The 23,112-nt window shown below is 40.8% G+C and overlaps 1 protein-coding gene across 1 annotated transcript; it reads right to left on the bottom strand.

Moving 5' to 3' along the window:
* Window positions 1-5,702: 5,702 nt before the first annotated feature.
* crls1 (cardiolipin synthase 1) lies at window positions 5,703-22,999 on the bottom strand. Its single transcript, XM_023963139.1, has 7 exons — window positions 22,436-22,999; window positions 12,637-12,774; window positions 12,420-12,549; window positions 12,227-12,312; window positions 10,213-10,281; window positions 8,297-8,388; window positions 5,703-6,351 (listed from the first exon to the last, which is right to left on the bottom strand). The coding sequence occupies exons 1-7, from the start codon at window positions 22,865-22,867 to the stop codon at window positions 6,258-6,260; spliced, it is 1,041 nt and encodes a 346-aa protein (XP_023818907.1). The 5' UTR covers window positions 22,868-22,999; the 3' UTR covers window positions 5,703-6,257.
* Between the last annotated feature and the right edge of the window lie 113 nt (window positions 23,000-23,112).

Genomic DNA, 23,112 nt, shown 5'->3' with positions numbered 1-23,112 from the left:
CTTAAAACTTTATATTGTTTTAACTTATGTTTATTTAATATATATGTCATGTCAAGCACCTTGTGCTCTCTGCATGTTGATGAAAGGTGCACCACAAGTTAGATGATTGATAATGTTTGTATTTTTGTTATCATTAACACTCACAGAGGAAGCTAAAGCGGGGCTGTCCATGTCTGGTTCTGCAGATCCACCCGGCCTCTTTTCCTTCTCTCCCTGCTCCGCTTCCTGATCAAATCTTGGATTGGTTCAGTCAGGCAGAATGCAAAAACACCTGAGTGGGATAAGTGGGTGTCTCTGCTGCCCCCGGCTGTTCACCCAAATCCTCCTGAGCTGAAATTTGAAGCGGGTCCCCTTAAACCGTGGAAACTCGCATGTTGTACTACCAACTCATGAGCAGAATTTCTAAACGTCACCAGGGGCTTTTCTATTGTAAAGTTCAGCGAGCACCGAATCAAATGTGTCTGACTGCTGTGTGTCTCTGCAGCTTTGTCTCTTCCTTGACAGTCTCTTAGTAGCTCAGAGACGTCCAATCAGCTGCAGAGGATCACATGACCAAACAACAATCACCTCATACGTGTGGAACTCCTTCTGGAGGTGTTTCCTTCATTGCGCTGGACAAACAACACTAAGATAATGTGGAACTTCTTTGGGCTGATCTCTCCTCAACCACACAGAAATAAAAAGCGGGTAAATGGATTCATCCTTCTGTTCTATTAACATGATGCCACAGCCAAAATGTTCAGAAACAAGGACAATTGAAGCCCCCAGCGGCTCCCTCCTGACCAGCCCTCACTGGCTGAGTGGCTGCAAGTGAAACATTTATGGAAAAAAAAACACACTTTTTCAAAATCGGCCAACTTTATTTCCAACACTTTTTACCAAGTAGCTTCCCAGTGCTGCTCGAGGAGTTTGGATGGAGACTCCTCAGAAGAAATTAAATGTTGTAACTGCTACTAAGGGGGACTGTTTTGGGAAATTTAGAGACGGCGGCCTCTTCCCGAGCCCCTCCCACCCTGGTCAGTGACATTTCGTGAAGATTTCTTGAACACAGGCTTTTGTACTCATACTGTGCAAAAATGTGAAAAATCGCTAAAAATTTACAATTTGCCCCAAAATGGCCGCCAAGCCATAGGTCCCGTGGACATCCCATAATAATTTCAAAACTTCCTTTGGATGTCCTAGACACATGTTTTGGTTTCATTACTTGATTTATAACTTTGAGCTCATATTTTGGCCCCATTCATTTGTTTTTGATGGTTTCACCCATTGTGATGTCATCATTTTGTGGGGAGGTGGTTCAAACGCGACAAACGAGAGTCACGACCTCATCCAAAGATCGGGTTTAACTTTACGTCTCCTGAGAGGGAAGTGAAGAACACTGGTCATCTTTTTACCAGGTGGGAGGAGTTGAGCAGACGTTGAGCAAACAGACTGGTGAGGCTGTATAACCATGAAGCAGTCATTATACCCCTGACAACACCAACGGATCGCATCCCAACTGGATCAATGGTGATGGCCTGATCTGATCAAACTCTGTTCATTCTGTGGAATCATTTCTGTTTTTACAATCTAGATTAATGAATGCACATTTCCAATCTGTGTGGGTGTTTTACTTGATTTATTTTAAGATTCAAACACAAGAAAAAAATCATGGCCGTTTCTTTTTGAGCTGGAAGCCCAAAATAGTTTAGTATAATTCAGTTTTTTATATTTAAGTTCTTCTTACGGTCATTTCCCAGAAATGTCTCGGACAAAAATGTCTGGTTTACAAATGTAGGAATTTGACACCCAAAATATCTCGAACTCTAGAAAACAGAGATTTCAGATTTGTGAATGGGGTGTGTGGATGAATTCAATGTATTCATGTGCTGTGATGATTGGTGCATGCTTCAACAGTTCTTTTTCATCAAAACAAACCAGTTCTTTGAAGGTTTTTTATGACTTGATTATGAATTGACACCCTTAAAAATAGAAAAAAACAAAAAGGACAAAAGAAAAAAGCGCTTCAACTGAAGGCCCAGAACACATCCCAGTGGAACTCCTAGGGAGACAAATGATCTTTTACCTAAACATATTGAGATTCTTTGTTCAATAGGTGAGTGATGTGTCCAGGTCTTAGGAAGACGGACAATACTGTTTGGTCTTTCTCTATGCCACAAGTGAGCTTGTATGCCCTTCTCACACCTTGAATGTTTTTTCAATCGTCTGTTCAGGAGGAAAACATCTCGTCTCTGCGGATGGACATGGACCTTCAGCATTATGCTGCGTTCACATGGGTGCGCTTCTGTGCACCGAAACACCAACCTGCTCTTTCTGCTGCTGAAGAACCAGCAGAACAATACTGTTGGAAACAAGCCAGTGCTTTTTGTTTTTACAGGATGTCCATCTTTTCCTCTGAATTTATACAGGATTATGTATAAAAAAAAAAAAAACGCCCCTCTCACCCTCCGCGGGTGGTTTCTCCTCCAAGCTCGGGTCCTCTACCAGAGTCCTGGGAGCTTGAGGGTCCTACGCAGTATCTTAGCTGTTCCTAGCACTGCGCTTTTCTGGACTGAGAGGTCTGAGGTCTTTCCAGGTATCTGTTGTAGCCACTCCTCCAGCTTGGGGGTTACTGCCACGAGTGCTCCAATTACAACAGGCACCACTGTCACCTTCACTTTCCAGGCTTTCTCCAGTTCTTCTCTGAGTCGCTGGTATTTCTCCTGTTTCTCATGTTCCTTCTTCCTGATGTTCCCATCGCTTGGCACTGCCACATCCACCACAACGGCTTTCCTCTGTTCTTTATCCACCACTACAATGTCTGGTTGGTACGCCATTACCATCCTATCAGTCTGGATCTGGAAGTCCCACAGGATCTTTGCCCTCTCATTCTCTACCACCTTCGGAGGTGTTTCCCATTTTGACCTTGGGGTTTCCAGTCCATATTCTGCACACATGTTCCTGTATATTATTCCAGCCACTTGATTGTGGCGCTCCATGTATGCTTTACCTGCCAGCATCTTACACCCTGCAGTTATGTGCTGGATTCTTTCAGGCGCCTCTTTGCACAGCCTACACCTTGGGTCTTGTCTGGTGTGGTAGATCTACACTTTGGGTCTTGTCTGGTGTGGTAGATCTACACTTTGGGTCTTGTCTGGTGTGGTAGATCTACACCTTGGGTCTTGTCTGGTGTGGTAGATCTAAGCCTCTATCGCTCTGGTGCTCAGGGTTTGTTCCTGAGCTGCCAGGATGAGTGCTTCAGTACTGTCCTGTAGGCCAGCCCTTTCTAGCCATTGGTAGGACTTTTTGATATCAGCCACTTCAGTTATGGTCCGGTGGTACATCCCATGCAGGGGTTTGTCCTCCCATGAGGATCTGTCCTCCAGCACTGTGTGTGTGTGTGTATATATATATATATATATATATATATATATATATATATATATATATATATATATATATATATATATATATATATATATATATATATATATATATATATATATATATATATATATATATATATATATATATATATATATATATATATATATATATATATATATATAATATATATATATATATATATATATATATATATATATATATATATATATATATATATATATATATATATATATATATATATAACATCATATATTTGACAGAAAATTTCCTATTTTTTATTAAATTTTTTTTAAACCCTTAGATGAAATCCAGAAAAACAATTTTCCTATATAATTATTTAATGTGGTATAAATAGTGTCAATTCTGATCCATTGGGTGTTTTAAGTTTTTGTTGACAACAATGTTAGTATAAGATGCTAAAATACTGACGAGTGGAAAAAAAGCTGCTCATTTACCCACTGTCTCAAGTTTGATCCACACATTTTTTTTTCACTTGATGTAACTGTATTTTAAATAATAACAACATAATTTGCATTCTTTCAAAACAAAAAAAATGTCCTGTAACCCTGGTGCTATCTTAGATGACCCCACCCTTACATTGACGGGTTCTCCCTACCATGACAAAGGTGGATAAAGGTGGAAAGATTTCATGTAATCCATGGACACCAGTGAAGATCACAAATTATTGAAGAAAAAAGGTTCAGAGCACTGTCTAGTGGGTCTAGATGACCCAACTCCCAATGTTAAAGTGCCCAGGATAGCACAAGGGTTACAAGAATTTTAGTTAAACTTTCCCGCCAAAAGTGTTTTAGGGATTTAATGGAAGCAGCCATTTTGAAATAAATAATAACTCCTCTGCTGCCAATGATGATGAACTACAGGGCAGAAAACAATTGGTTTTAAGGAAAGATTGGATCATAAAAAAGACGGTGTCTCAGAAGTGCGTGTATCAAACACAATACAAATGCTTGTAGAGGGTTAAGACACCAAAGTGCTTCAGTGTCACACACTGATGGAGGCTCCACTGCCATTCGATGGCACCGACCTAAACATACCAGAATAATATGTGGGGTTGAGTGCTCCAGGAAACATTGACACATGGGTGGGTAAGCCGGGAACTGAAGCTAAGATCAAAGGTTGACCGCTCTACTACTGCACCACAGTCCTGGATTAAAACTCCTGAAGTGTAGCTGTTGAGACTACTGATGATTTCATCTGCCGTTGTTCTTCATTCTACACGCTCAGTTCAGCAGCAGCTCCAAAGTGTTCAAATAACGAGATGCCATATTGTAATCCCTGAACTGAGAGTTTGCTAAACATGAAAGTGTTTTGCTGTCTCCTCCTGAGGATGGAATAATCACACATCAGAAACAATATGAAGTAATATTTATGCCACCACATTGCAAACAAAAAATCTAAGTTGCAAATAAAATATTAAACATTTGCTTTTAAATACTTTTTATGTGCTTTCAGTTCATTTTCCAACTTTTTTTTGCTTTAAATTTTTCTTTTTGGCTTTCAATGTTTTTTGTTTTTTTTTGGCTTTCAAAAAAGATTTTTACGTTTGCAACCCAAATGTTCTCGCATGTGTTGTGCGTCTCATCTTGCTATTTTCCTATCTTCGATTTTGCTCACGTAAGTTGCGGTTTAGCGTGAAACAGCTGCCATCAAACAGCCTGCGTTTGTGTTGCAAATGCAAAAATAGTTTTTGAAAGCAAAATAAATAAATAATTGAAAGCAAAAAACATACAGTTGGAGTAGGCATCAGTTTCTTACATCACACCAGCTTTGTGGAGGAAACTGTGCAGCTCAGAGGGGAAAACTAACGCGTCATTCTCACCGGCCTGTGAATGCTCGTATATGAGCATTTTGGCCTTCCACCTTCAAACTCTTGTGTTGATGCTTCGCTACACAAGTTTGTACGACCATTTTCAGTCAGGCATTGAAAATTGATTCAGGTTGAACTTTGACCAATCAGGGGCTCGGATCTGGTAATGACTTGTGATCCTGAAGGAGAAATGAAGTGTTCAGTGTGAACACCATATGCTGAATGTGAGTCTTATGCCTGGTGTGAACGTCGCATCCCGGGTGTAAAGGGGTCTCCACCCTCCTGGGGACTCCACCCTGCTGGGGTCTCCACCCTGCTGGGGTCTCCACCCTGCTGGGGTCTCCACCCTGCTGGGGTCTCCATCCTCCTGGCTGCTCCCTTCCTAGCTTTAAAAATTAAAATCAGGGAAAGCGCTGAGAGTAAACAGCAAACAAGCTAACACTCTTGCTTTTATAGCACCAGGATGAGAAGTGACTGAGGTCAAAGGAAGTGTTGGGAGCCTTTTTTATTACAAGATTTAACAGAGGTTGAACAGGAGTTCTGGATGATAAACCTGGTGTGCCGGACCAGGATGGGGTGGGTGTTGTGAAGCCGGCTCAGATGTTCTTCCCTCAGCATTGAATCCTGACAGAAACAGCTTTGCATTCAGAGCTGTCACAAACCCACAGAAAAAACAAACATCTTTTTTTTTATCCTAAATCCTCAGCTTACAAATCTGAGTCAGGAGACAATCATCAGGTCAATCCCATCCTGCTGCCTGACAGAGGCTTCCAGCGGATGATTGGCATGTCAGCAAGAGGCTGATCTTCTTATTTGGTCGTTTTGTTGTTTTCGTCTGATTCTTGGCGGCAGAGGTCCTATCACTGTAGTGTTGCATTAAACCATCATTCTGTGCGCCGTTGCCATGGCAACCCAGAAACGCTTAGCCCAGCTGCTCGTTCTCGGGGCTCTTGGTGGGGCTCTGTGTAGCCGTCAGTCATTCAGTCGATGCGAGTGTTTCTGCAGACGCTGCCTCCTGCTTCAGTCTGGATTCCTACTGTCGTCATGGCGACCTGGTGTTTAACACCTGGACGGTCTTGCGGCCATAATGCCAGTAGCTGTAGCCCGACGCGGCGGTAGTCAACGCCGTAACATACCTGTAAGGACAAGCATACTTCAATACCGACCTCAAACCATTTCTAATGATCGGTTTGGTGAGGAATCAACCATCAGCACATCAAAGGAAGGACCTGCACGGCTCTGGACCTGCAGATCTACCTGCCGACTCGGGCGTTTTAACAGTCTGATCAGCTCCACACACCTGATTTAGGTAATGGGCGCAATGGTCAGTGCTGTGACACTTTTCCGGTTAAAATGAAGACAGATAAGTTACTTCTGTTTGTGTCTAACTGCATACATTGATAAAAAAAAGTCTGTTCTCATTGATTTTCCTTTGTTTTGGTGTTGCATGTTTGGCTGTTGTGTGTTTACACAATGACATCAAAAAGACAAAGTTTGCCTCCCAAAAAACCAGAGGACAGCACCATCCAGCTCCCATCGCTCCGTCCCTGACCGCAAATAAATAGATAAATAGAACTCCGTAAGTTTTCACACTTTTCCAAAAGACGTCGACTTATGGAGGAAGTGGGTCATTCTTCTTTGCAAACATCGCTTTTACTGTATTCCTGATGACCTGATGGAGCTGCAGGCGTTGAGAACAGTCCCAGTCTTCTTGAACGGAATAACCACCGTGTTTTTCAGAGTAGAAGTTGTTTGTGTTTGTTTTTTTCCGCATAATTTGGCTATGCTCCGTTGTGCCTTCTACGTGAATTTCTTTTAAATGAATAGCAACGGCCACTAGAGGGTGCTGTAGTCGTGTGGATCAGTATTTGCCACTGACAGCACCGCAGAAGAAGCGCGGCTCGGTCTAATGCCGGGTTTGGCTGAATTCTTCCAAGGCGACACAGAAGATGAAGAATTCAATGGATTTGAAGTGATATAAAAAGCATAGCTGACGTGTTAGCATGTTGTTTACGCTGTGATTAACTGAAGAATTGTTCATGTTGCACTAATAGAATAGATTAATTAACAATTAGCATTAACACAGAGGGCCAAGTGCTGAGAGCATCTGATGGCAAAAATCAACAGAAAGATGAAAGTTGCAGTATATACAGTATATGGAAAAAAGTCAGTTGTTTTGCGTAGTTTGATTTGAGGTGTGACTTAAATGTGATTTAAAACAAAAAATTAAAGGCTTGTGTTTTCAATATTTTCCCACTAACAGGGCTAGAGGGCGCTGTCGTCGTGTGGATCAGTGTTTGCTACAGACAGCAATGGAGAGGAAGAAGCGCCGCTCGGTCTTATGCCGGACTTGGTGGAAATGTTGAGAACCGTTAAAGTGGGACTTGTGTATGATTTATTTCTTCTCTATTTTGCATTTACGGTCTTAATTTCCTTCACTACATAGTCTGCTATAAAGCCTACCATAAAGTGAGTTCACCATTTTGTAGTGCTGTTCGGAATCTATTTTGCAATTCCAAAATCCAGTGCCCTGAAAAAATTCCCAGAAGTCCCTTTGGAAAACTAGTGGGCATCGAGGCTCACCAGATTGGTGAACATAGACCACAATGCATTGTGTTTCAACAATTTTTGCCAAAATAAAGTATCTAAATGTATTTTTTTTAATTAATAATCAACGTTTTCATAATCAGGACACAGTGGATTCATAAAAATCATTTGCTCATCTCTGGCTCAGAATTAACGTTTCTGTTGGCGCAGCGGCGTTTAGGCTTAAGGGATCCCAAACGGCAGCACCAGATCGCAGACAGAACATTCCGGTCGGTTCAGGTTCACGGCTGCACCACATAAACTGCAATAGAACCACATGAGAGTATTTTTTTCTGTTCCATAACGTCATCTCTGCAAACGCAAAGCAGATCAACCCTTTTTAGTCTGATGTGCATAAATAAGTGTAATAACATTCTAACATTCTCATGTAAATACTTTGAACTCACAAACCGACTCAGACCTGAAAAAAATAAACAAGAACAGAAATGGACCGCCTGTCTGTGGCGGAACAGGCCTGTAAAGACAAGAATTTACCATAAACACTGAAGCAGGACGCTGTCTGTGAAGTGGAAGACGGGAGCTGCCAGCGACGCTGCCACCAGGCAGAGCTGGATGGCTGTGTTCACCTGGAGGAGACAGTCACAGGTTTAAGGGGAGAAGAAAACCTCTGCAAAGCCACCACACCTCAAAGAATGAACATACAAAACAAAAAACCAAAAAAACAAGTATGAGTTTGGGAAGAAATCTAGGACTAAAGTCTGTCCCCACAGACAGGAGGAAGGTTGTTGAGTGAGTTGCTGGTTTGTCTAGACTTGTAAAAGAGACACTTCCTACAGCAAAACTAAAGTAGACAGGCATCTGGTGTGAGTTCTGATGATCCTGCATCTCTTTGCAGAGGGATAGAGGTACCAACAGTTGGTGTCCCGGGTGGGTGGGGTCTGCAGCTATACGACCAGCCTTCCGTCTGACCCGGCTGTCATACACTGAGTCGAGTTGTTGGAGAGCTCCTCCCACAACTTCCTGTGCGGTTTTCTCCACAGTCCTTCCTGTCTGGGGTGATGCAGCTCCCGTACCACACCATAGCACTCAGACGGAGGATGCTTTCTGCGGTGGCTCTGTAGAAGTTTCCTAGTAGTTGCTTATACTCAGGAGAGACTTTTATGGGATTTTTTTCAACATAAACAGGCTCATATAATCATTTTTCTCCCACTAACCACTGGAGGGCGCTGTAGGTGAGTGTATCAGTATTTGCTACTCACGGCAACACAGAAAAAGAAGCGCCCTCCATGGAGGACAATCTGATATTTCTCCTCCTGACCTTTATTTCTTTCTTATTTGCATGGAGACATTATAATCCGTTTTTTTTTTTCTTTTTCCTCCTCCGACTATTCCAGGACAGCAAACCCTCCAACCGGGTGAGCGGGACGGAAGTCCTGCTGAAAGTCAGACGCAGCTCCAGCAGGAAACGGTGAAGCTCCCAGAAGACAAAAAAAAGATTCTGAGTGATGTCATAAACCCAGACATGGAGACGCGATTCCTGGTGTTTTTGCAGCACTCTTCCTCTCATCAGTGTCTTTAGTCCCTCGTTAAGGAGGTACCGGTATTAGGTCAATGAGGCTAAAAACGTGACCGTAGCTCCTCCCACATGCAGCAGGAGTGTCCAGTTTATCAACATGTTTTTGGATAAGCATTGAGCATCAGGTTTGAGCACGTCAGAGAAGCAGCAGCAGACGTGAACCTGACATGTGAATGGCATGGGGCGTGACAAGCGTTGCACGTGTGTCCCAAAAGTGCGACTTATACTCCAGATCCGGATCATAGGGTGTATGAGAAAAACCCCTGTAATGTTGTATTTATGACATTTCTACAAATCAACAAGTGTGTTTGATTGCACCGTCATGATCTGTAAAACACCTGCAGACAGCTTTGATTTGTCTATGAAACTAAATTTCATCCGGCACCTTTTCAATTCAAAATGATAGATTTTTCTGAGCTTACTATAAATCAAACACCAACTTCAGCCTCATATAACATGGTCTGACATAGAAGCGGTCTGTGGCTGAAAACAGTTGGTGTGGAGGACTGATGTGTTTCTGTGGAAAACCGTCATTTTTGCACCTTTTCTGCAGCAAACCTTCAAAGAAGAGCATCAGTTTGTGAACCATGAGACCGACGGAACGAAAATCTTCAGAATTGTACACCGATTGCAGAACGCAACCCTTATTTCAGCTGAGGGGATTTCTACCAAACGCCATGTTTACAGTATTTCTTATGACCAAACCGTGAAATGCAGCCTCCCAGGCTGGAGGTCAGACACTCCTCCATGAGGACACAACCACAGGATTAACCTGAAGGAGTTCTCCAAAGATCTGCTGGACGAATAATTATTTTTTCACGTTTTTAAAAGAGATAAATGTGTTCAGACAGAAAGGGGGGGGGGGGGGTCTCACCTTGCTGAAGAGGGTGGGCTTGAGCTGGGCTGTGGTGTAGCAGGGGTTAAAAAACTTACTGAGGGTCACCTGAGAGACAGGAGGAGAAGAAAATGAAAGGAAGGAAGAAGCAAAGTGTCCCTGAGTGTGTTTTTGTGTACCGTTTTGTGTTACATTATGTACATTTCTGACGAGCTGATGTCATGTTTGAGGTTTGACGGCTTCTTTAAATCAGGAGCTTCCAGAACAAAACCTTCAGTTCATTTCGTTTACATGAACACATCCTTAAACATTGGGATTCATCAAACTAAAAACTTTTAATTTTTACTGACTTTAAGCCTGAACTCTGGCTGAAATCCGCCTGAACTTGCTTATTCTGGGTATGTCGGTTCCAAAAGACATATATGAGTTAGTGTAATTACGCTCCACTTGGTAACCCTGGGTTAACGCACGTGCACAGCAGGTACATAAAGACATTCTCAATGGATCGCCGAATTCCGGAGTCACCATGGAAACGCGTGGAGAAAAGAAGTCAGCGCTATACTTCAGTGAGACGGAGTCGGAGTTTTTAATGACGGCGTATGAAGATTGTACAACCATCAAAAAAGTAACAAGGCTGCATCATCAGCAAAAGAAAGAGTTTCTGCTTGGAGAAAAAGAACGGACAAAGTAAACGCAAGAGTTTCTCTATATATACATATATATATATACATACATATATATATATATATATATATATATATATATATATATATATATATATATATATATATATATATATATATACATACATATATATATATATATATATATATATATATATATACACACACACACAACTTATCAAACTTAAATGAATTACTTCAATTGGTAACAAGTTATTGAGTTAAATTTATTTAACCTAATTTCCTACGTCTATAAAACTTAATTAGTGTTTATACAACTAAAAATTACATATTTATCTAACTAAATGTCATATTACTCCAATTCGATTAAATGTTTTTCCATCTTAATTTATTGTACTTCTAGATATACTCATTTTTATAAAGTTAAAATAAATGATGTGTGGATTTATAATATATACTATGCATTTAACTTTCATGACTGACTATCTTCAGTTCTGTTACCATACTGATGCAGTAGTGGTGCTAAATAATCTCATCATCCTCTCCCTCCCTCTCACTCATGGTGCAGAAAGAATTAAACATAGGACAAACTAACTCGGCAAAATACAGTAAAACAGCTAAACAACAAAACACATCTGGTCAAAAACCCACACTTAAACCCAAATCCGTCCAGACAGGCAAAGGAATGGTATCCCATAATTCCTTGTGCTGCCGATCTAACAGCAGCACCAAAGTTACACCTACTTAATTGAATTAATTTGAATGAAAGTAAAATAAATGTCTGAAAACTACGTTTTATTTTTGATTAATCTTAACTGAAGCAAATAATTAAGTTAGATCAAAGTAAAATAGTTTATCTTTAAACATCCATACGTGGTTTTATCACCCTCTCATGGTGGAAAAAGTATTAACTGAGCTTCTTCATCCACTAAATTATCTTCAAATGGACACGCCATGCTGCTTCCCCTCTCTGAAAACAAACTAACCTTCAACTAAACCTGCTCCAGACCAGGTTATGTTCAGAGCATGAGTTGCTATGGCAACTTGACCTACCCTGATACCTACCCTCTGTTTTTGGAACCTAAAGCTAAAAAAATTATCAAATTATCCTCAAACCTACTGTGGTAACTAGCATAACGTGCTTTTTGGAATACCCCCCAGGTTTTTGAAGAAGTCTACTTTCTCTCAATATAGAAATCCACAAATGATTCCAAATATGATTTCAAAGCCTCATTTTGTGTTTGGTCCAGTCATTTTTGTGTCATGTGCAAACACTAATGATTGGTTTTTACAGTAGAATGCATTGACAAAACCCTCCCAATCATTTCAAACGGACTTCATCGGTTTCAGTCAAACATTTTCAAAATAAAAAAAGCTGAGCATCGTTTAGAGTAAGAAGAACTTCTTACCGGTGGGGGAACGGTCTTGTATCTGACCCAGAAGACGGCGGCTATCAAACCAACGTCTCTGAAAATCACCAGAGCTGTCAATGGGGCTGAAACAGAGACATTTCCACGCATGACAAAGGAGCACAGCTATTCAGAGAGGAACAAAGTACGAGCGTGACCACGAGAACGCTGCCAAACGCTGCCAGACTCCTACCTGGAATAAGCTCGGCGTAGGTGAGGCTGACGTATAAAATACTGATGAGAATCTTGTCGGCCAGCGGATCTAGAGCGCTGCCCAGTGCCGACTTCTGAGTGGGCCACCGCCTGGCAATGTAGCCGTCCAACTGAAGCACACCCACAGACACAAAGCCAGGAAAGTTCACAGGTCAGAATCCAGCTTCTTCAAAGGCGCGTGTTAGCACCCGCCTTACCAGGTCTGTGGCTCCAGCCAGCACGAACAAAGCCAGACTGAGGTCGAAGCGCTGCTGGACGACCAGGTGACCCAGGAAGGGAGCCAGCAGAATCCGGCACACGCACAGCAGGTTCGGGATCGTCCACGGGTTCTCATACTGTCGGAAGACAAGAAACGATAGAAGGGTGGAAGGAAACGTCCTCATAGATACCTCTAATCTCTGAATGCTGCGCTTGATTCTGAATAGAACAGTTGCTTGGACTACTTCTTTTTCCTGCTACTTCATTTCTTAAGTTTTTTTAGTTATCTTCTACGTCACACTAAAGGCTTTTTCTGACTGACTTTTTTCGTCTGCTCCTGATTCACAATGATTGGCATTATAAAAATACTCAGAAATGCAATTTTTAGATCAATTTTCTACGTAAACATGTCCTCCGTCATCAGGAAACCATATTTTATCTGAGTGGGTGCCAGTAGCATTCCTCAGACACTAAATCTACAGTTTTTCCAATGTAGAGTCTGGTCAGAGCAGAGGTTTAGCTTCTTCTGACCCCACATAAAGATCCAAATTACCTGAAGTTTCAGAACCAGAACAGGTGAGACGTGCTGCGCTGTGATCTGCAATTCCTTTTTGGAGAACATGTCCCAATGGCCCCCCGACTATGCAGTGACGTTCCAGAGTTTAGAATTTCTCCATCCAGCTTTTATGGCATCCCCCCCCTTATCAAAACTGGGATTTTTATCAAACTTCGTCTGAGATAAGTGAGTTGGAATACATCGAAAGAAAGTAGGGCAAGATAAGTCGCCGTTTATCTGTGGAGTTTTATCTGGAGTCCTAAAACTTCAAGTTGTTTTTTTATGACGTAAAAGAGATAAATCCACGGAAAACTCAGCCTTTGGCAGAATAATAGCGTTGGTGTTACCCCAGTGCTTCTCCAATAATGGGGATGCCATGCCAGGGGGGGCCTGCGGTACTGGCGGTTTTAGGCACAGGTAACACGGGCAGTTGTCTGGGGCGCAAATTTAACGGGGGGCGGCGGTGACAGCGGCTCAGTGCTTGGAAAAAAATCTGCGCCTCTATTGACTTCCTATTATCTGTTCTATCACAGAGTTTGTAACAGCCGGAAACTGTGAGTTTCCGTCCCTGCAGCTGCTCCTGTCACACACACATGTGTGAGAACGAAAGGGGAGGGGCAGTGTGGGCTCAGGCTGCCAGGTGGAACGGCGCACAGGAAGAGCTGCAAGCGCTGGCTCTGTTGCGCAACACCAGGATCATCGTGCGCCTTTAGATTCCACAGCTTATGCTAATAATGTCATTCTTTATTAACTATTGTAGACATTTTTTATTTACACCAAGTCTTTTTATTGGTATTTCAACTTTAAACAGAGGGTACAAGGATTTAAGTTTGACAAAGTATACAAAACCGATCCCCTCACACCCTCCCCTCCCTCCCCTTACTGCACCACTCTTTCAAATTGCAAATAATTTGTAAAATATACATTGTCTAAAGAAATAAACCTCTCAATTGCACATTTCCAAAATGCAGAGTCAATCATCAAATATTCCAATAGCAGTGACGTCTAAATTCTTCATATAATTTAAGAAGGGATTCCAAGTGGAATAAAAATCTTGTGTACAACCTCTGGCAGAGAAGCGAATTTTCTCCAAAACCAAATACTGTAAGAGATCATTTATCCACATCTTTAACGTTGGAGGAAAGTCATCCTTCCATTTGAGAAGAATAAGTCTCCTAGCAATTAAGGTCCCGAAGATAATTATGTTTTGTGCTTTGTGGTTGAGATTAAGATCCTGTGGAATTACACCAAATATTGCAGAAATTACAGAAGGCTTTATAGGCCTTTGTAAAACATCTGAAAATACTTTAAATATTGACTGCCAAAAGTAACTTAATTTTGCACAGGACCAAAACATATGTGAGGTGGTGGCCGTTAATTGTTTACATCGATCACAAATTGGATTAACATCTGGAATGAATTTTGTAAGTCTTGCTTTAGACCAATGGAGTCTATGTACAATTTTAAATTGAGTATTCCTGTGACGTGAACAAATTGAGGAAGAGTTTATTCTGTCTAGGGCTTTCTCCCATATCTTCTCAGTGATATTTAAGCCTAAATCCTCTTCCCATTGGGTTTTTAGCAATATTAGAGGTCTTTTGTTTTGCATTGTATGTGTTTAGCATGTAGTAAATGTTCCCAATTGTTCCCCTGACGTTTATTTTAAGTTTCAAGATGGAGTCTAGAAGTGAGTCAGGTGGGCAGGACGGGAAATGAGGGAATGAAGTTGAAATAAAGCTTTGAATTTGCAGGTATCTAAAGAAATGGGAGCGGGGATATTATATTTAATTACAAGTTGCTCAAAGGATGCAAACATACCATCAATGAATAGGTCCTCAAATGAAACAATGCCTCTTCTGCTCCATTTCCAAAAAGCTTTAACTGTAGTCGAGAGTATAAACCTATGATTTTTATTTGTGGGTGTACATTTTGATTGGCTTTTCAGGGGAAACACTTGCCTAAATTGTCTCCAAATGTTCAGAGATTGTTTAACTATGGGATTTGAGGTGTAATTCGATATGGGTTCAGAAAAAGGTAGTTCTGAACAAAGCAATGATTGTGGAGAGGAATGAGGACAAGAAGCTCCCTCCATATATAACCATTTTGGGTTTGGGGATTTGTTAAATTGTAAATCTTTCCAATATAACATGGATCTAATGTTGGCAGCCCAGTAGTAATATTGGAAATTAGGAAGGGATAATCCACCTTGTTGACGGTGTTGCTGTAAGATATTTTTGCTTATTCTAGGTTTTCTTTTATTCCACAAAAAAAACTGATATTAATTTATCCACATTTGTAAAAAAAGATTTAAATAAATGCAAAGGGATGCATTGAAATACATATAAAATTTTGGGAGCACATTCATTTTGACTGTGTTACTTCTCCCTCCCTGTGAAAAGGGTAAAAGACACCAATATTTTAGATCTTTCTTAAGATGAGTTAATGATGGGATGTAGTTAGCCTTGAAAATATCTTTAAAGGAGTGTGTAATCCAAAAACCCAAGTATTTAAATTTTTGTGGACTAACTTTAAATGGAAATGGGTCCAAATTTATTTTCTTAGCTTCTGGATTTACTTGCATAATTTCACATTTATGAAGATTAACTTTGTATCCTGATATCTTACCAAATTCTAATAAGAGATTTAACGTGACTGGTAATCTTTTTAAAGGGTTGGACAGGAATAAAAGCATATCGTCTGCATACAGGGATACTTTATTCCCAGTACCATATCTTTGTATTCCTATTATGTTGATTTCATGACGTATTGCTATAGCCAGTGGCTCAATCACTATGGCAAATAAAAGAGGTGATAAAGGACAACCTTGTCGAGTGCCACGTTGAAGGGGAAAGTAAGAAGAGAGGTTATTGTTAGTACGAACAGCTGCCAGAGGCGATGAGTATAAAACTTTAATGCAAGAGATAACTTTTTCGCCCAAACCAAATTGCTTTAAAGTGTAGAACATATAGTCCCACTCCACTTGGTCAAAGGCTTTCTCAGCGTCTAAAGACAACAATATTTCTGGAATATCGGGTGAAGTGGGAACATAAAGAATATTAAATAGACGCCTAATGTTATAAAATGATTGGCGGCCTTTAATGAAACCAGTTTGGTCATCAGCTATTATCGAAGGCAAAGCCTGTTCTAGGCAGCTTGCTAATATTTTTGAAAAAATTTTGTTGTCCACATTTAAAAGTGAAATAGGACAATATGAGCCACATTCGAGAGGGTTTTTATTCTGTTTGGGGATAAGAGAGATGACTGCTTGTCGCATAGTCAGGGGGAGGCAGCCTGTAGTAATTGACTCCTCAAAAACTAAAAGTAAGATTGGGGAAAGCTGGTCTGCAAACTTTTTAAAAAATTAAACTGAAAATCCATCAGGTACAGGGCTCTTCCCATTTTACATAGTTTTAATTGCATTTATGAGCACCTGGGAAGAGAAGGGTTTGTCCAGCTCTGAGGATATTTTATCTTCTATTAAGGGGACATTTGTTTTTCTGAAAAATGTATCAAATAAAGTTCTATCATTGTGAGATTCTGTTTTATACAATGTTGAATAGTACTTATGAAAGCAATTTATTTCTAAATGATCTCTGTGCTTAGCACCCAAGTGATCATTTATTTCAATAATACATCTGCTAGCAGTTTTTTGATGAAGTTGTTGGGCCAAAAGTTTTCCTATTTTTTCACCATGTTCATAGATTTTACTTTGTGTTTTGTTAATGAGGTTTTCAACATGTTTGGTTGACAACAAATTGAATTCTGTTTGAAGATTTAATCTTAATTTGAACATGTCATCAGACGGGCTAACTGCAAGTGCCGTGTCCAATTTAAGTATCTCATTGGTTAGTTTTTCTAGTTTTAAACTGTGATATTTTCGCTGTTGCGCACTGTGTGATATAATTTGTCCCCTAATATATGCTTTCATTGATTCCCACACAATAGAAAAAGACATTCCAGGGGTTTGGTTATATTTCAAGAAGAAAGATATCTCAGAGGATATAAATTTAGTAAAGTTTTCATCGGAAAGTAATGTATTATTAAGCCGCCAGGGGCGGTAATTATTGCATGATACTGGTATGCATAGTGTGAGTATTTGAGGGGCATGATCTGAGATAACTATAGCTTGATATTCACACTTTTAACCAGGGAGAGGAGCCGTTTATCCAAAAAAAGGTCATCTATGCGGGAATATGTCCTGTGGACGGGAGAAAAAAAAGAATAACTTTTAGATTTGGGGTTTAGGAATCGCCATGTGTCAACAATGCCGTTTGTAGTAAGAAAGCGTTGTAACTGAATAGCTGAACTGGACAGGGATGCAGATCGTGACGAACTACGATCTAAACTAGGTGACAGTACACAGTTCATATCTCCTCCAAATATTAAGTGATGAGGGTTCATGTTTGGGATTTTGGCAAAAAAATTTAGGAAGAGCTGTCGTCCCAGTGTAATGCATAGACATTAACTAGGACAACTGGTGTATTGTATAGTCTTCTTCTTCCACTTTCGGCTTCTCCCATCAGGGGTCGCCACAGCAAACGAGTCGCATGGTAAATTTGGCAATGTTTTACGCCGGATGCCCTTCCTGACGCAACCTTCTCAAACCGGGCTTGGAACCGGCAGAGGTAGAGAAGGGAACAGGGAGGAGCCCGGAGTCGAACCCGGGTTTCACGGACGGAAGGCGCCGCAAACCAGCACGAGCTAAACTGGCTCGGTGTATTGTATAGTCTGCCTGTTATAATCAAGTAGCGCCCAGAGGAGTCTGTTTCAACTTTGGACACTACAAATGGGATGTTTTTATTAATAAGAATAGCCACACCTCTACATTTAGAGTGAAAGTTCGAGTGAAATGCTTGTCCAATCCACCCACCCCTAAGTCGAAAGTGATCAGAATTTCGGAGATGAGTCTCTTGAAGAAAAACAATTCCTGCTTTTAATTTGCTTAAATGGTTCATTACTTTTTTACGTTTGACTGGGGTGTTCAAAGACTTTACATTCCAACTTATAAAATTTACGTCACACCCAGCTGGTTTGTTTAGGAAATCCACTTTAGTGGTGGTCATATTTGATTGGAAGTTGAGTTATTTGTTTGTCACTTATATAAACGCTCATTTGGAAATTAGGATGACCATCAAAAAGAGAAGTAAAAAATAAATGCAAATTGAGATTGGAAACCAAAACATCAAAAAATACAAAATAAAAACGTGGTTTGTGTCCTTTTTGTTCTGGCATGTTTTGAGTTTAACTTCCTTTTTTATTTTGTAGGGTTTCCTGTTTCGTTTTTGTTGTGAGTTTTACTTTGGTTCCCCATCCTTCCTGATTGTGTTCACCTGTGTCTCGGTTGTCTGTATGTATTTATGTCTTGTCATTCCCTTCCTCCTGGGCTGGTCCATAGTATGTTAGTTAGTATGTTAGTCTGCTCTCCCCGTTTCGAGTGTTTCGAGTTTCTAGCCTGCCATTTGCAGTGGTTTTAGTTTTGTGTCCTTAGTTTTGTTTATTAAAGCCCCCGTTCCCCTGCAAGCTCCTGCCTCCTCTCTCGCTCTCTGCGCCTGGGTGCTCTCTCTATGACGGGAGGCGCAGCTGCGGCCCAGAGTTGATTGTCAGATAGAAAAAGACTCCCAATCACCTGTTAGTGTGATTCAGCCAGCCACCGGCGAGTTGCGCTCCCTTCTCGAGTTTTTTGACTTATATTCCAAAGACTACCGCAAAGAGGTGTGGCCGCAAGCATCTTGCAGCAGAGGGCGGTGGTCACGTGCGCGTCGGGTCTGCTGTGTCGGAGCAAGTAATTGTGGGAAATAATCCCCATTGCCTGCTTTTGTTGAAATTGGGTTGAACACGGGTGTTTGTTCTGCCTAATTCTTTTTCATGTGCCTGTTTTACGTTGTTTCACTCTGAGTTATTTCATCTTTTTTTTTTTTGTACCATGAGTGTGAAGAGGTAACAGGATCAAGACATTCTTAAGAGTCTGATGTGTCTAAATTAAATTGATAAGTGTCGGTAGCTGAAGCAATTTCAAATTAAAAGCGCTAAGCCGCCTCTGTGAATATAGTAGTACATTGTAACGCATCGGGTACGACAAATGCCGCCCCCTATGAAGTGCCGCCCTTGGCGACCGCCCACATCGCCCATATCAAGAACCGCCACTGCGTGTGGGAGACTTAGGACTGTGATCCTATGGAGTGATATTTCTGCCACCACGTTGCACACAAAACCTTCTAAGTTGAACATAAAACTTTCTATGTTTTTTGCTCAAAAATTGTTTTTTTTGCTTTCAAAAACTTTATTTTGCTTTCAACAACGTTTTTTGCGTTTGCAAAACACATATTTTTTCGCGTGCGTTGTGTCAAATCTCGCTTTTGTCCTATCTTTTATTTTGCTTACTACTTTGAGCGCGACTTATCGTGATATGACTGCCACTGTCGTCGCCAAAAAGAAAATCGCATGCGTTGTGTCATCTCACTTTTTTCCTATCTTTGCTGAGTTAAGTTTCGGTTTGACGTCACCAGGCTGCCATCAAACAGCTGCTGATTGGTCCAGATTTTAACCAATCACATTGCCAGATGAATCTAACATGGTGTCTGCTGCCGAGGCTCAGAGGCTGAACCAGCTCTTTTTACCCTCACTTTTGTATTTTTGGATGAAGACGTTTTCATTTTTTTAAATATAATTTTAACAATAATTCATACTTTCTTTTTTTAGCATTAGTTCATTTTTATTAAGTCATATTTTTGAATTTATGGCCGAGAATCTCCTGAAACTGTAAAGTTTATCTGCTGACATTAAATCAACAGGTCTGTGTGATCTGTGAATCCTGCAGAGCAAAATATTAGTGAAAAGTGTGATTTTCTTTAAGGTCTGTTTGTTAAAACAAAAATAAAAGATTCAAAGCACATATTATTTAATGCTGCACACGTGTTTGGGATCAGATGAACAGCAATAATAAGCAGAAGAATAATGGCTCACCAAAGGAGACTCAATGTATATAACACAGAAGAGGCATTTTATGACTTTTATTATCATTTATGTTTTAGAACTTGTAAGCGTTTGTCCAAAGTTAAAAAATATTAGTCATAAAAAATGCTATTTTCTCTTAATATTTTTACCATTTTTGACTAAAATGAAACAATAGTTCAGATACTAATCTTAAAAAGTGTTGCTTCCCTGCTGGACGGAGTCGGAGTTTGGACATGTTTTTTTCTTCTGCAGACATTTTAAACACGTTCATCACTACACTGACATGAATAAATACTAAACTCTGTTTGATTTTAGCTGCTTTGCTGCTCCTTCTGGGTTTTACTCTGAGAGAAACGGGCCAGAATCGTTGAAAACAGCAGAAACCCGTACGAACACCGACACATATAGTCTAAAGTCCATGTCTGCCTGGGCGTACCGTCAATATGAGACAGAGAAACTTGATTGGTTAGAATCTGGACCAATCAGCAGCTGTTTGATGGCAGCTTGGTCACGTCAAACCGAAACTTAACTCAGCAAAGATAGGAAAAAAGTAAGATGACACAACGCATGCGAATTTCTTTTTGGCGATGCCAGTGGCAGTCATATCACGCTAAGTCGCGCTCAAAGTAGTGAGCAAAATCAAAGAGAAGACAAAAGCGAGATTTGACACAACGCACGCAAAAAAATGTGTTTTGCAAACGCAAAAAACATTTTTGAAAGCAAAAAAACGTTTTTGAAAGCAAAAAAAAACAATTTTGAGCAAAAAACTTAGAAAGTTTTGTGTTCAACGTTGTGGCAGAAATATCACTCCATACGATCCGTCCTGCAGCTCTATGCGAACGAGCAACCGGAATTTACGAGAACCGTGTCTCCTGGTAAAAGTGTGTCCGGGCAGAGCTCGGAGCGCTAGCTAACGCAGTGTAAGCTTCGAAGCAGAAAGGCCGCTCAGTCCTTAGAAACCGTTCAAACAATCACGTCGATTTGTGTTTCCAGTCGTGTCCCGACAAAATAAAGGCTGATGTTATTCCCACATATACGTTCAGCCAAGATACAGATTGCAGCGTTTCACGCATGGATTTTATGTTCATGCTAATGTTGTTAGCCCGTGTTAGCATACTGCTAATCTTGGCTTCCGGCTCCGTTTTTCAACAGAAAAAGCTCTGACCACACGGAATAAAATGAAAATGATGAGCGAACAGGCGCTTCATAATAACCGTAACATTAATAAAAGCACGTTTAGGAGATCATCTTGTATAATAATAATAAAATAATCGAGCTGACGTATCTATGTATGTAACCGCTTGCGGAACTAAGTTTCTCTTCCGTTTTTTAAAAACACTACTGCGCATGTGCGAATGATTTATTCCGACCGAAAGTGTGACCCATGTGAATGTTTTTTATAATCTTCTAATTTTATAATCTGAAAAAGTTTTTCTGGGCTCATCTACACGGTTGGATTCTAATCCGACCAATAATCCTTATCAAGATATTTTGCACATGTAACCGCGTCTTATGGTGTCAACTCGAAGGGTGGCGGGGCATGGCATAACGATGGTGTCTCTCCATCGTGATGTCAGTCACCCATCACGATGGAAGATTGTATCGTCCATCGGCACAACCCTATTGGTGCTGCTGTGTTAATGTTTCAGATCAATTTACATTTAATATTTATTGATTGAATTATTTTTTTCAGCATCAAATGTTTCTAGTTTAAATAAGGACTGACAGATTTTTTATTTCAGGCACTTTAAGCTTCTTTTTTCTGTTTTAGACTAACAGGGCTTCTGTGGCTAAATAAAGTTAATATTTGTTGAAAGTGGATTTATTTTGCTTTGTTCTTTTTATTATTGTTAAAAGATACAATTTTAGGTATACTTACATAATTTTTATAGATACTGATCTTATTTATAGTCACCGCGGTGACTGAGTGTGGGGGTGTGTGGTGGGAGCGCCTGGCAAAAAAGAATTGTGAAGCACTGGTTTACCCTTTAATGTTTACAGAAATTCAATTATCACTATAAATTTACTGTTTACATTCATCTGAAATTCTCCACGTTTAACCTTTTCACCCTCTGTTCTGTTCACTTCAGTTGTATTAATCTTTTTTTTAAAGTCATGTCCAGTAACACAATTTATGCCCACAAATTATTAATTTGAGGGAACAGGTTTTTTGTTTTGTTTTTAGAATGTCACATCCAGAGTTCCGTAGATTATGACTTGGCTTGGCTGTTCATTTCCGGGCTGTTGACTCGGTAAGGTTAAGATATCAATCAATAAGTCAAACTCACCAGCTCTTTGAACTTGAACAGGCCTTGGCCCGGTTCCGCCCCCTCCTCCCGGTCTGTTGAAACCGGGGTGTCCGGAGGATCTGCGTTTTTGTTGCACAGTCCTCGCGCTCCAAGGGGCAGCAAGGACGAGAACCCGGCACTCGACCCCCCGTGACCTCCTATCCAGTGCTCGAGCACAGCTCCGCGTGCGTGACAGGGTGTCAGTTTTACCTGTTGGACTGCAGTCTGACACGCGCCACGGTGTCCCGTCCATTGATGACCGAGGAGCCAAGCGCCGCTCACCACACTCGGCGTTAATCTTGCACGATCCGTGACAAGTGCGTGTCTAAGACGCCATGTCGCGGGCTCGAAGCGACACACACCCGCGAAGGGAGCACGCGCAGCGGAGCGAAGCAAGGGAACCGAAATTCGCCCGAAGCACGTCGCCGTCATCTTCTTCACGCGGTAGACAGACCTGCTGCCCGCGCGGGCATCGCGACTCTACCTGCGCTCGCTCTCAAAGCTCAAGCGAACCTCGCTCAATCCTGCAGGCTGCCATGCTGCCGTAAGCGGATGTGGTGTCGTTAAATGTTTTTGTGTGTCCAGATACTTTACGACAGCATGAAAATGTTCAGTCAGGACGTTACTTTTAGGTTTAAATCAAGTAACTGTTATAACATAGATATATTTTTACATAT

The sequence above is a fragment of the Oryzias latipes genome, chromosome 15 (assembly GCF_002234675.1).
Source record: "Oryzias latipes chromosome 15, ASM223467v1".
NCBI classification, from domain to species: domain Eukaryota; kingdom Metazoa; phylum Chordata; class Actinopteri; order Beloniformes; family Adrianichthyidae; genus Oryzias; species Oryzias latipes.
This window is presented reverse-complemented; position numbering and strand designations above follow the sequence as displayed.